General features: G+C 39.7%; 1 protein-coding gene across 8 annotated transcripts in view; it reads left to right on the top strand.

The window, feature by feature from the left end:
* ELAVL4 (ELAV like RNA binding protein 4) overlaps positions 1–15,069 on the top strand; it is an 83,336-nt gene that overhangs the window by 30,935 nt on the left and 37,332 nt on the right. For all 8 annotated transcript variants that reach the window (XM_075424519.1, XM_075424518.1, XM_009939762.2 and 5 more), the window contains exon 2: positions 8,844–9,084. In XM_075424519.1, coding sequence (XP_075280634.1) covers positions 8,844–9,084 — 241 coding nt within the window. The remainder of the gene's footprint in view (positions 1–8,843; positions 9,085–15,069) is intronic.

Genomic DNA, 15,069 nt, shown 5'->3' with positions numbered 1-15,069 from the left:
CTTTTGAGAAACCCTCTCCAATCTTTCAGCGTTTGCCTCATATACTCAGTGTTTTCAGAGGTGTTTCTTTTTTTATCACCCTGCTAGCACAGATTTTAAGTAAGATTTTGTCAGTCACCATCTCGTTTTCAAGAGGGACAAGGCAGTCATTGGAGCCCTCTTGCCTCTGTGATGTCTGCCTAATAGAATGCAGTCCATGGCAAAAGAAGATGTTTTCATTGAATTTTGGCTTGAGGCATCAATCAACAGATCTCATCTTAGTGTTGAGATTGCTTGGGTTTTTAGATTCTGTTAAGCCTTCATACGCATCTTGAAAGAACAAGTAGTAGATCCAGATGGAAAGCCAGGAAGGGAATAAAGAGCAATCCAGAATGATGAAATAAATAAAATAAAGCCCTTGTAAAACTTTGGGTACAGGGTTGCCTGGTACGAATTTGGCAGAAGTAGGAGGGTGGCTGAAGAGGAAATAGATGTTCCTTCAGAAGGCAGAGCCTGACCGCGTTGCCTTAGGTCTGGTTTAAAAACAGGACAGACCTTTAAGTGGAGGGGACTGGTGACCCCTGGGGCTACAGTGGGCAGGAGCCATTGGTGGCCATGTCCTGGTGCAGAAGTAGGACACCTCCCCACCACTGGCCTGTGTTACAGTCTGTGGTGTGTGGGACACAAGGGGTGGGAAGGGGTTTTAATCTGGGCTAACTGTGTAACCCATCTAATAGACTGGAGACATGTCCATTTTCATCCCCGGGTGTTTTCGACAATGGCTTTCTCCAAAGCTGTGTTCCAGAGTGTTCAAATGCTGTGAAATCAAGGCTGTGTTCTCCCTTGTCTTCATATGTAAATTATGTTTAAAGGCAGAAATTATTACAAGCAAATTCTGGTGAAACCAGCCTAAATCCAGAAGGAGATAGCTGGCTGGCTTTCTAGAAGTCAGTTTTTTAGACATCACTTTTCTAGAAGTCAGCTGTCCCGCGGCAGCAATGATCCATTTGAATGTCTGCCCTATCAACTTTCAAGTGGGTTTGTGCCCTGTCTGGGTTGCGAGTTTCCAAAGGTGAACCTACGGAATGATTGTTATCCCCATGCAGGTTCAAATCCTGCCTGACTACGCCATCATGCGGGAGACTGGTTCTGTTTTAACCAAAACCAAGACGGTTGGCGAAAAGGATGACCCTGATACAGGGACAGTAGGAAATGTCTGTGACCTTCACCTCTTACACTAGTTTCCCTTGCTTACCATTTCATTAATGTTGTGGAGGATGTTTGCTGTAGACTTTCATAAGATGTTTGGAGAACATGGAAGAATAGAGCCACATGCCTCTGAGGTTTCAAGCATACATAGTTTCTCCATTGTCTTCTTCACAACAGGTGAGGAAGCTGGAAACAGCAACTGAAAATTAAGCCCAGTAGAACATACAGAACCTCAAATACTGTGAGTTAAGGTAACAAACAGGATACAGCTATTAACTATATTCTCCTTCTGGAAGAGTATTTTTGTCCTTACAAATGTGCAGTGCAGCACTTCTGTTGTGTTTCCCAGAGATCACTGTGCACAGAACGTTTGTCCATGCATCTACTCCCCAGTCCAGTGCGTTTCCTCTGGGCTTTGGGGAGTGCTGAGCTGTAGGTATGCTAATTGTAGTTCTCCTCCTCCTGTTTCTTATCCCCAGAGTACCTGCAGGAAGAGTAGGAGTCCATGTGAAGTGTGTGGCATGATGCCTGTGTTCTTACCTTGTATGTGGTATTGGATGTGTAGTTCTGAGAGTGGTTTCCTCTACTGATACCTTAGTAGTTATTGATGTTGAAATGGTTGTGACTGACTTTGGTGTCTCCTCGTTTTCCCACTCATTCCCTTTTGTTATTGAAATCAAATGCAAAACTGTAGAGCTCGTAGTTCGTGGGAACAGAAGACATATTTATCCGAAACACTCTCAGGAAAAAAAAGGCAATTTGGTGCTTAATTACGCGGTTTTACTTTCTGAAAAAGTTCTTAGGGGTGGTGACCTTATCACCGGACCCGGTTTGAGGGTACGGCATTGTGTTATGGAGCTGTTACAGCTTACTGTGCAGCTTCAGTAGTTCACCTAGATACTTTCCTCTGGTTTGATTTTTCGCTTCTGCAAAGCTGGGAATAAAAATAACAGGTTTTGCCTGTCTATTTTTGGGCACTGTGTTGGTACAGGGGCAGTCCCTGTCTTTACTACCCATTTGTACACCGTCTAGCACAACTTGGTGCTGGTATTGGTTATATCCTTCAGGCATGGCTGTGATAACAAGTAGTATTGCCAATAAATTTTTGCATTCATTTCAGATTGGGGACAGAATATTTTGTTTTAGCACATTCACGCAAAAGCCTATAATGGACTACATCAGTATAAATTTAGCTATTAAAGAAAATAATTTTCTTCTTTATTTAAACTGAAGCTTGCCACTTAAAATGAATGCATTTGTTGTCTTCTCCATTTGGATCGTTTGTGTGTTCTGTACAATTGTTGTGGCACCCATAAATGTGAACGTAAGTTTGAATGCCATTTGCACCTGAGTGCAGTGCACTCTGAAACCAAGATTCTGTAAGAAGACTGTACCTCTGCCCTGAGAGCCAGAGACTGCTGGCTTTCTGAGCTGAGACTTTCAGCTGTATCTATATTTAAAATACTAAGTATGACTTACTCGAAGGAAGGTAAAGATGGAGCATGTAAAAGCGCATATGAATGGGGAGTGTGTCAAAATATGGAGGGTTAGGTAATGATTCGTTGCTGGGATATTGAATTTGCCTCCAGGCAGATTTACTCAAAAGCTTCACTTTCCTCTCTTATTTCATGTTCATGATGTATTTATTAGGTAAATAATAGCAAAGTCTAGTTGTGCAGTACATAAACTTTAATAAAAATCTAATTGACAGTGAAATTTGACAGTTGTGTTACAGAGAAGAAAATCTGTACTGGAGCTGCATGCAGAGCATTGTTTGCCTCTCCTAAGGTCGCTTTAGAAAGAAGCCCCCATAACGTGTACGTGAGGTTCAGGTGCACCTACTTCTTGCTCTGGCAGGCGTTGGGGTTTTGAACTAATGAGTACTTAAAATCACTTGTTTATTAACACTCCTATGGGAAGAAGACATGATCTGCCTGAAGCTTTTATGATCCAGTGCTGCATTCTCCAAAAATGCAGAGATATGCTTGGTACCTCCGATGTGAGTGGCAGTGGCTGCATCTGGAAGTGGGCTGAGGACACCCAGCTGCTGGTCCAGGGCTGAGGGACCTGTCTTGGGTGTGTTTGTGCATTCCACGCCATACCTGTGGACCAGCTTTCTGCCTTTGGCACGGCTGTTCCCATGCAGGTCAGCAGATGGGAGGGCTGTGGATGGATCAGTCAGGCAGCTCCTGTAAATCGGGTTTTTCTCACCTGCGGAAAAGTTCTTGTGCGACAGACTTGTGCTGTGCTAGCTTCCATTCAAAAGAGCAGATACGCTGGGAGTTACAGCCTTTTTTTCATTAGAAAAGGAAAACCTTTGTGCATCTACATTTATTTTCTTTGAGAGGTTTTGTTTGTTTCTCCTTTTGTCATCGTTGTTCAGGAGATGGCTGTGGGACCTCTGCCCTGGCACCATTTGTTTTCACTTCTAAAAGCAAACAACTTGCAATGCTAATTAAAGAGCTTTTTTAGATAAAGAAAGAGCTTTGCATTATTTATCTAAATTCTTTTTTATGGGAGAATGTTCTGAGTTTGCTCATTAATGAACACTTAGAAATAATATAAAGTTAGACCTCATGAATTCTTCATGAGATGTGGTTTACCAAGATCATCTTTCTTGGCATTTAGGTGGTGTGAGCAGTTCATGATTCATAGGTAACTTTTTGGACTTCTGAGTCCTCAAAATGGGTATGTCTGTGTGATTCTCCATAGCTTTTAGATTTTTTAATTTTTTTTTCTGATTTTGATTTTAGGAAAAGTTTGCTTGTGGTGTGTTTAAAAACACTTCTCTAGTGCCTATAAATAACACTTATTCTTAAGATTCTTTAATGCTACTGTTTTTTTTCCATACATATCAAATTAATTTCTGTTTATTGTGGAATATGGGCAGTGGAGTATATGTGATTCAGGTGACAAGAACGGGTGCCAATTATTTGCTGAATAGAAGCTCCTTTTGGTGTATATATGTGACAGTTTCAGTTCATCGTGCAGACCTTCTTTTAGACTGCTGAGAACAAATTTGTAAATATAAAGCATGTATATTTACATTTAGTGAGCCATTGGCTATTGTTTATGCATGCAGTAGGGAGATAAGACTGTCTTAATCAGTCTGTGGGTAGTTTTCTAAATGATTCATTAACTGTGCTTTGTAATGGTAGATGGATGTCACATATTTACTGTAATAACTGAAGATGAATGTCAGTTATTCTAGCTTGTTTAAGCATTGTAGTAGTTATGTTTATACATACAGGTATTCTTTGCATTGTTGTGGAAGCTAATATTTCAGCAAGAATAAATGGAAATTAATTGAATTAATTGTAATAAAATGTGAAGCTATGACAGAATTATTTCTGAAACATTATTTGTAACGTAGTTGCTATAACAGATATTTGCTGCTGATATTTTGTAGGAGGGGTTATACCAAGGCTCTTGGTAAGCAGTGTTTTACAAAACACTGGCAAAGCTTATGCTGTCTTCCTGAGCAGCAAAGCATTTCTTTGTGAAATCTGTCAAACTAAAATACCTTGTACTTTGCTGATACATTACCATACTGAGAAAAGTAGTACACCAAGAAGTCATTTTTAAAAGCAGCAGTCTGATGAAATACATCCAGAATTTGAAATATGGGTTGCCTTTAACTTACAAAATTGCAGTCTTGAAATTCTGTCACAGATAGTATTTTTTCAGTGTTATAAACATAGAATATTCAAATGATTGGTGGCTAAATTGTCTATGTCTATCAACAGTAACTGCAATTTATTCTTTTTCAAAGATAATGTTATCTTGTATATAGAGCATAGTGTTGCAGTACTGGGAGCCTGGCAAGTTGTTGCCAAAAAAAACCCCAACCCAAACCAAAATGCTCTTTATGACAGTAGCATGTCAATGTCATCACACATGACGTTTGCACTGTTATATTTCAAGACCAGTAGTAGCTGCCTAAATTGGGACAGAAGGTCTACAAAGGCGTAGAGGTGTTGCCGATTTGAGGTGGCATATGTAGAGGTGTAATACTAATCTTCGTGGCATAAGTATATATTTTGTTTTTAAAAAAAAAAAAAAAATTAACATTGGGGTTAAGTCACTGTTGGATTTTATTTTGCCCGTATCTAAATAGGCTATTGATGAGTTACACTTTACAACCTCCTTTAACAGAAGAAAGTATTGGGCTGTAATTCAATTCTGAAAAAATACTTCAAAAGGTTATTATCAGTAATCAAAAAGAAAGGTAACTGTGTGCCCGGGAAACTAAAGTATCTATTTTTAAAGTGTTCATATTGTGATACAGGTGTAGAATTAAAAGTCTAAATCTTCATGTTGTGAATAGGAAAAAAAAACAGCAAGTAGCTTGTTGAAATCTATTCTTTGAATAAATAATGTTACTGTTACGTAATGTGTGACTGACGTGGGATCAACAGCTGCTTAATATTAAAAACAGTCATCAACAATAAATGTCCCAGTGCCTGCACACTACACTCTTAACGGTGGATTTGAGCTTCAAACGTGTGGGGGAGAGAACAGAATGTTTGGAAAGGAGAGCTAGGAGTTACCTTTTTGTTACCATTAATCATTTAAGTCTTTGCTAATGATGCAAGTCCTCGTGTGCATCTACAATAAGTATTATTCCTTTGTGCCGGTGAGAACTTTGAATGCAAGCTCTGGTACATAACTGCTTTTGCACAGAAATCACTCTCTAAATGGAGACTTAAAATTATGCAGTAAAAAAAAAAAAAAAAATCTAAAATAGTTCATCAGAAACATTTTTAATAATTCTTGAGCATTTATCCATTATCTCATTTTTTATATAGCAAATTGATTTTTGGTAACCTACAACTTTGCAATAATTTGAAGGGCAAATAAGTGCCTTGATTTTTCTTTCTGCTATTGAAAAATCAAGAAAACCTAATTGGAGTTGAGTGAGAATAACTAGGAAGAAAACCTGGCACCTGGTGCAACAAGAGTTTATGCCAAGATATTTTGATGAAGTATTATATGAGGAAATCTACTTGTTCAAGAAAAGATTTTTACTGAGCAGCTTACTCTTAGTGTTCTGAATGTGTTAAATATCTGGGTTGAATTCTGTTTATTTCCTTGGTATGGAAGGTAAGCATGCTGAAAATGCAACTAAAAAGAGTTTGCAAAATGCATAAGTAGGACGCCAGCCAGTTTTGAATTTTGTTTTCTTTCACGGATTTTAAAAGATCCGGGGTTATTGTTTGTCGTGGGGAACTATAGATAGCTTTTGTGTCTGCTAATAATAGCTGATGTACCTTTCTCCATGCATTGTGCTGAAGTCCTGCTTCTGCTGTAAGTGAAGCCAGTGGTGTGGTATTCCTGTTGGCTTTAGAAGGGTGGGATTGGTCCCAAAAATTTCAGTTTAGCTTGTGGGGTTTTCATGTTGGAAAGGGTACGGTCAGATGATTCAGATGCACACGGAAAGCTGCAGTTAACCATCTCAGCTGCTTCACTCATCTTCTGACTATGTCTTGCTGTCAGAACTGGAATTTTCTCCCCCCAATTTTAACCAAGTTGGTCCAAATCCAGCATATACGAGCACAACGTGCTCAGCTGAAGTGGGTTAGCCTTGGGGTGCAAAACTCTGACCCTGCGACAGGCTGTTAGCAGAGCTTAGGGTTGGCGGCGGTGTTTGCTGTGGGGTCCCGGAGGTGCAGGGATCAAAGTATGATCTTCCAGCTGGACTTCCGAGCTAAACAGATTTAGCAGCATCTGAAGCGTTTAGTAGTATGTGTGAATAAATACATGTATGAAACCAGGCTGAAAAGGAAGGTATGGCTGATACTGGGTCAAAGGCAGAGTCCTTAAGGAGGAGTGTATGGGGCTGGTGCAGCTTCACGGAGGGTGTCGGCAGTGCTTGGTGCCTCATGGCTGGTAAAATTGGCAGGGGTGTTCTGGTTCAGATGTGCCGATGTCTTTCAAGAAGTTAGTGTTTTCCTGGAGTTTATTTTTAAAATTATCTTGCTCTGTAGTTTAAGACCTTTTTGTTAAGTGCAATGTGGCAAAGCTTCTTTTTATTTAAAAATTGTTAAATCAAGTAGCTGTTTCTGGGCCTGACAGTCAAAAACAATGATAATTCAAAATTTATTTCCATTGATGAAAAAGAGGGTTATTTCCTAAATGAGGCATTGAACGACACTGTGGCATTGCAACTAAAAAAATCGTAAATAGAATTGACCAGGATAGAACCTATTTAGAGGCTGAATCACCCCAATGAAGTTAATTTTAGCAGACACCCCTGTTTTTGGTGTTCCCCATCCTCCTGAATTACAGGCCTAATTTGTCACAACATGTACATCTGTGAATTTGAAAAAAAAGAAAGCAAATTAAGTCTTGGGTAATTATAATAATTACAGGATGGGATGAATACAAGGTTCAGAGCATGTGGTGCCTTAGCCCTCAGTTCTCCCTCCGCCTGTCCCTGGGCAGTGGAGTCTCCTGCCTGGGGCAGCAGCTTGCATCGGTGGCTCTCCGAGGCTTGGATCGAGGAAGGCTGATGCTCTGTGATAAGAGATACCGGTGAAGCTGTGCCATTGCAGACTTCACAGCAGACAGCAAAAGCCACTATTTATTCTGCTTTAATTTATCTAGATTTGAGTCTAAGATGATGTCCTTCCCTTATCAGCGCTGGTGACAGTGAAGACAGGCTGGAAGCCATGGTAGAGGCAAATACCTATATAGAAAAGGCTTGAAGTACCCAGCTTTTTCTGCTTCCTTTGTCTGCCTGTGCAGTTTTCGGATGAAAACTTGCATTCTTCAGCCTGCAAATAAACATGCAGCTTTACTCATGTGACCGGTGGCCCCGGCGACAATGGGGCTACTGTCCTGCATGCACTTTGCTAGGCTGGATTCTTGTTCGTCATTTTTTGGAAGGGTCTGTTTGAGTCTCTTCTGTGAAAGTTGGGGTTTTGCATTTCAAGATAGATGCACTTGTTAAAATTCCAGCCTGCACCTGTGCCTGATAAGCCTTTCTCTGATTAAACCTTTTTGATTCCAGTAAATATCTGAAGACCTTTATATCTCTGAAGATTGCAAATCCAGGGCTTTATTATTTAAAGAGGTGTCAGTTCGTTAGTGAAAAATATAACTAGAGAATATAGGTCATCACTGGAAACCAGTAAATGGTATATCTTGGGACACTCTGAGTTTATTAATTGAAGGCAGTCCGGGTGATGACACTTTGCAGATTGACTGTGCCTGGTTAATGTTGTTGTCATTGCACTCTGTGATACACTTATTAAATAGGTAAAATATTTTACCTTTTCATATAGAGCCATACACTTACTTCATCTGATTTAATGGAACTATAATTTTAATTATGATTATTACCTTAAATTATAATTAAATTTATGTGGTTTAAATTTACATTTGTGAAAATGGCTGTGTGGTGAAAGCAGAAATCAGCTTTGCATTAACAAAAAAAGGTTTTTTTAACTGCATCTTAGTATATGCTCACAGTCAAAGACTAGCATGACCTACTTTGCAACAATAACAGAGGAATCAAGCCGAGTTTTTTGTTGAAGTATCTAAATTGGCCACGAATGCTACCTACTCATTCGTTTGTAAGTATCTTTAAAAATAGCTATTGTATCTATGAAACTTAAGGGTTTTTCCCCCCTTCTCCTCTTATTTTGATGTAGATAATTAGCACCATGGAGCCTCAGGTGTCGAATGGCCCTACTTCCAATACAACCAATGGACCCTCCAGCAACAGTAGGAACTGCCCTTCCCCCATGCAGACAGGGGCTGCTACAGATGACAGCAAAACCAACCTCATAGTCAACTATTTACCCCAGAACATGACCCAGGAGGAGTTCAGGAGTCTCTTTGGGAGCATTGGTGAAATCGAATCCTGCAAGCTCGTGAGAGACAAAATTACAGGTAAGCAGCCCACATATTGTTGACTTTACGTCCGTCAGGGTCAGTTTACATTTAGGGTCAGCAAAACCTCAGTGCTTATATTGCAAATGCTTAGTGTGGGGAATACTGCAAATACCATGGTAGGCTCGTTCAGATGTTACACCTTTCGTTTTCAATGATACAGGCTGGATCTAGGACAACTGTAGGAGAAGCTCCTTGTCTTTCAGCCTCCACACAGACCTAAGGGGAAGAACAAACACTGCCAGTCTGTGTGCGTGCAGCGCACTGTGCAGCTTCTTGCAGCAGGGCTAATATGATGGCATTACTTTCCTGATCATTCTGGTTTTTATTTAACAATGTCTGAGTTGTAGGAGGGTTCTCTGAGTGGCTTGAGCCAACTGACCCTTCCTAATTCTGACTTTATTTGGAACCTCACCATACCTTCATCAAATTTTTGCCTGTTAACAACGCTGTAAAGTCAAGATGGTTCTATGTGCCCATCACAGCTTATTCACCACACCGTTCTGGAACAGCAGTGGTCTGTAGTTGGGAGCCACTGCTCTGGATGTCATTCAGACATCTGTGGGTACTGGTTAATGAACTTAATTTTGCTCCCTGAAAACATTTAATTTGCCATGGTCCTTTTCCGTGTGAAGCAGCCCCCGTTGATAGGTGCCTTCAGAATAAGGAAAGCCTCCCATTACAGATAATACCTCCAAAAGGAGAGGGGTGTCTGCACCATCGCTCAAGGAGGTGTGGATGGGTGCAGATGCACCTAGTCTACTCTGTTCCTGGTTGCCACAGCCAGGAATTCACTGATGCACAAGAAGATGGGATGAACAATCAGCTTTTATAGCTGGCTTTATAGATTAGTTTTATAGGTAGTGTGTCTACTCGCACTGTAGGTGGGCAACAGCTGAAATTTCGCTGCTGTTTGGTGCATCACCAGCGCTGTCATGTTTAGGACAGAGAAGGAGCTGTCTCCTCTCTCAGATGCGCTCCTGGCAGCTTGGGTGTGCGCTTTTTGGAAAGAGGCACTGTGTAAAGGTGAGGAATTAAAATAGAAATCTTCATACCTACTTCCATAACAGCCTGGCAGCCGTTGTATTGGCAGCAGTAGGGTGATCTGCTTACTGCTTTTAAACATGCAGTGCTTCTTTTTTATTTACTTCCTGACATATAGTAATGTTCTTGTTGAACACAAGGCACATAACAAATGGCAGTAGCTGCAAGGCAGCTCAAGTCGTCAGAAGTGCAGTCCAGCAGAGCTTTCTTTAGCACGTTGACCATGATGTATCTATTTCAATATATCTTCTGATTGGGACACAGCTTCAGGGGTATTAAAAGGAAGACATTGAAAAATTGAATTGACTTTTATTTATTCTTTTTTTTCTAGTTAAAGAAAAACAAATCATGTATAACCTCCCACTCCAAATATTTCTGTGCAAATAACTGAAGTCATTGTCTTTTATAAGCATAGCTGGCCTGGTATCCCAGTGTGATATCTGCAACCAGATCAGTTTAGCTCCAGACAGCTCTTTTTCTTTAAGTCTGAAAATAATCTGAGAAATTAAATTGCAAGTTACTTCAGTTATTTCAGACCGAAGTGAAGACCTAACCCTCATCTACAGGAGTCTAGTGTGCTTAGCTTGAATTTAGATTATGGCACGTCCTGTGTTTTGTGAGCTTTTTTGCTTCCCATGTCCCTCAAATTCACGGTGATTTCCTTGCAATATAATTTCAAGACTTCAGATATTCAGTGTTGTTTTCATAGAGAATTGGTTGTCTTTGGACAGAGACCTATTACTTCATCGGCTGGGAACAGTATTCTTTTTGTTTCATGCTATCTCCAGACTTTCGTCTCTGTATTTGAAGATGTGAGAAATTTTCTGTATGATCTTCTGACATATTCTTGGGTAGTTTTTTGCCTATGCTTTTTCTACCCATACAAAGTCAGTAAATCATTATGATCAGTAAAATACTTTAAAGGAAAAAAAATTACACAGATGCTTTGAGGACATCACCCCTAAGTGATTGAGGACCCAACGTTTTGCTGTAAAAAGTTGAATTCAGAGTTAGTAAATCGAAAGCCATCCTCGGCCAGAAACAGTCCATGTTTTTAAAGGTTCTTAGAATATTGAGAGTAACAAAACGGAAATGCACTGAGGTCATACACAGCTCATCTTTCCGGATCATCATGTTAGTGTCTTCTTTATTAAGCTCTCTGGGTTTTTACGTTGCTTCGGAGGGGTGGAAGTATGCCAGTAGACTGTTGCGGGAATGACTGGGGTTTCAGGGATTCTCTGCTTTTTTCATATTAAAAATCAGTGTAGATTTCTTTTGTCTGTGAAAGCTCTATTGCAGAAAAAGTGGTAAATCATTAACGCTATTCTTGCAGAACCAGTGAAGGTCTGAATAATTTAGATTTTGTCTGCTTCTAGTTTTTTCATTGTTTCTGTTAATCTTACAGTTTTGCTAAATCTCAGCAAACTGTGCACTGTGCCTCCGAATGTTGGAGCTCTTTCTGTTAAAAACATGGGTTGACTTCGTAGAGAGCAAGTTTGTCTCCTTCCTGCTAAGGTAAATCAAGGAAAGCCAGAATAAAGTTCGCTGCAGAGGGAGGTCACTTCAAGAAAAGCAGAAAAAGGTCATAAACCAAATTGTCATCATTAAATAGTTACCCTGGCAAAACTGTGTTAGAAAATCTCAAATATAATTCTGAGGCTAGATAGGATTGAATTGGTTCATGTAAAAGATTTGATTTTCCCTGTCCTGTTAAGGAATTGCACAGCTTTTGTGAAATAACATTCAGGCTTCCAAAACACTTTTTTCAGGGAGTTCACAGCTAAACAAAGTCAGCTGAACATACAGGATCCATTTGAGAATTGATGATCTGAACTCTTTTATTAGTTTTAAAATGGATTAAACAGTGTATGTCGGAACTAATCATCTGCTCCAAGTCTTTTTGCAGTCTTAGAACAGTAGTAGGGTTTTTTTAAGAAAATTGGTTCGTGATGTTACCCCTTGCTTTGGAAAGACATGTTTAAACAAGCATATTCCTTTACTAAAAAAAATATGCTAATTTGGTGGTACACCGTACTGACTTGAATAGGAATGACAGCTTCTAAGACAGCCTTTAATTTGGTATTCAAAACCAAAATTGTAAACTTCGGTTTTGTTTGGTAGCTTCTCAGAGCAGGCAGGATATACAGTAGCATTTTTAAAAGATGCTAATGACTTGAAAGAGGAGATGGAAGTCAGGCATACATTTTAATTATGGGGGAGGGGTTGCAACAGAAAAAATGTTTTTTCACTGCAGAGATTTTAAGGGAATGAGACAAGGAGAAACAGACTGAAGATAGTTGCCTTCATTTGGCAGGGGTGTTTAATAAAAGCAGAACTTGTGGTTGTAAAGTGTGCTTATTAAATTCTTCATTTACACTACCTAATTAATTCTAGCATTTTAAATTAACAGTGAAACTGGTCCCTGCTGTACCATTTCATAGCTACAGCATATTTCGTCCAACAACCCAGTTGTTCAGGTTTAATCAGCTGCTCTCAAAAAATGAGAAGGAAGTGCAGTTAAAGAAAAAAAAAAACTAAATGGCATAAACATTTTAGAGCAGTGTTAGATGAAGGGAGGTGACTTCACGGAGGAGGGCTATGGCTTCAGATGGATGTGAGGCTTGGCGCTTACAAGCAACTAAGCTGTATAGCGTTTCAGATGCTCTTCTTATCTTGTCTAAAGAAAGCCAGTGATAAATATCTTCCTGACTTGGGGAAGGGAAAGTATTTGGATTCAGCAGAAAATTTTGAGCAGAAATGCTGAACTTGTTTTGTCCCATGTTTAAAAACAAAAGATCCAGTCAGCGTAGTGTCCATCAGACAGTGTTAATTGCTGCTGGCCAAGTGAGTTGTCCTTGTTGACATAGTTTGCATGTGGGAGAAGAGGATGTTTGTCGTTAATTTTTTAATTGATTTAGTGGCCTTGGCAGAGCTCTTACAAATTATATTTTTATTTCTCTATAGTCTACACAGGAATTTGTCTCCAAATCTTCAGATGATCGGTATCTAAAAATCTCTGGATCTCAAATAATCTTTCGTATCTTGCAATGATTCAGGCGCACTGTAAAACAGAATATTTATTGATACAGGATTTCTGTGCATCACTTAACTTATGACAGAGTTTGCGTATTTCTGCTGTGTGGTACAATTTGATGTTCTTTGCATGCATAATCAGGAGCTTCATTGCTCCTTTGCCCAAAAAGCAATTTTTAAATTGTTCGTTTCGAATTTGCAATTCCATTAAGGTTATGCACAAAGATCTACATCTTTTGTTTAATTTCAGGTATTTCTAACAGGACTGATGCAGACTTAAATTAAAACTGCAGTTGAGAAATAATCGTGGCATTGTAAGTGTAATATAAACATGACGATCCCACTGAAAATGCAGGACAGAGAAGTACTATGGACTCAAAACATCTGTGTGTTGTTGCTTATTAGGAGAGAAAAATATTGACTGTTTTAGCTGTAGTCCTCTCAGAGTTATGGTTTATCCATTCCTCACTCTTTGGATGTTCAACCACATGATCCAAGGACCAAAAGCTTAACAAAATGGCAGAGTCAGAAATAATGCAGCATTAGGAGAGAGTACAGGAAAAAATCTTCCATGTGAGCGGTGTTCAGTGCTTATTTCTCCATGGAAACCAGTAAATGCCGAACCTTGGGAGGATGCTCTGCTTGTGCTCTGAGCAAGCCACCATGGAGCCCTTCTGGTCCAGAAGTATGTCCACACTATGTTAAGTTGATGTTGTCTACCCTCTATAAAATTTATTACTTCCTATCTTTGTGTATAACACACAGCTTACCAGCACATACTGAAAAGGTCCTGCTGTAAAAAGTAAAGATGCAGATTTGATTTAACCAAGCATGTTCAGTGAAGGATGGCACTGAACTGGTGTTTCTGTCTGAAATGCACTGTTCAGAGATTGCATGCTTGGAGTTTCCTGAAATTTGGGGTCTAATTAAGCAGCCTTAATTTTGGCATCTGGAATTTTAAATCAGTGGCTGGAGAAGGTCTGTATCCTCAGGAGCAGAGGCACTGCATGCTAGTGGTGACCCTAGGAGGCAGGAGGGAAGGAGGCCAGGTATGATCGTGTTCCCCAACAGTACGGCTCTCCAGGAGGGAAGCCCTGGAATCTGATGCAAGTGTGCAGTAGCAGGAAAGGACTGCTTAAGCTTCCCTTAGCAAACTGACCTTGTTTTGTATTGGCCCAGCGTTTGCAGCAGGCAACAGCTAAGCTTTACATATTTTGTTGGGGGTTTTTGATGCCGGACTAGATGAGCAAGAGGTCACAGTGTCCATCTTGCAATTGAGAGGGGACTCTGACAGCTCATCGAAATGGACAGACACAAAGCAAGAACAGGATTAATGGTTAAATCTATTTATAGGAAAGAGGCCTTTACAGTTCATGACAGTAGGTAACCATTGCATGCTTAAGTCTGCATTTGAAAGACTCAGGCTAGAAATTGCAGATATATTAGTAAAATTGTGCCACTTTGTCATGGGGGAAAATATTTTTATTCAAAGGAAATAGTTCACAGCTGTTTAGAAGTTGCAGATAAAATGTGTATTCACTGAAAATTTCACATACAAAGACTACCAGTGTTTTGTATATGTTTTCTCTAGGAATTTTGTAAAAGGCCATACCAAAAGTGTTTCCTATTGGAAGAGAAAAATGACCCATATGCAGAAAAATACAGCTTACTGTGAAACCCAGCATTAAGTTACCGGATCCTAAATGACTGAAAGTCTGATCTGGGCATAAACTACTCTTACATTTGATGTCCATTTCACTGATTGTGCTTTGAAAGTGCCTTCCATTTTGAGATATTACTGGTTCCAGCAGTTTTGCCCACATAAAATACATTAAACAGATAGGATTATAGGATGTAGGGATTATGTTAGATAAGACTTAAACTGTTTGGAAAGTATGTAAACACTCA

This window comes from Opisthocomus hoazin, chromosome 6 (genome assembly GCF_030867145.1).
Source record: "Opisthocomus hoazin isolate bOpiHoa1 chromosome 6, bOpiHoa1.hap1, whole genome shotgun sequence".
NCBI lineage: Eukaryota > Metazoa > Chordata > Aves > Opisthocomiformes > Opisthocomidae > Opisthocomus > Opisthocomus hoazin.
Note: the sequence above shows the minus strand (reverse complement) of the source record. Positions and strands in the feature narration are given on the sequence as shown.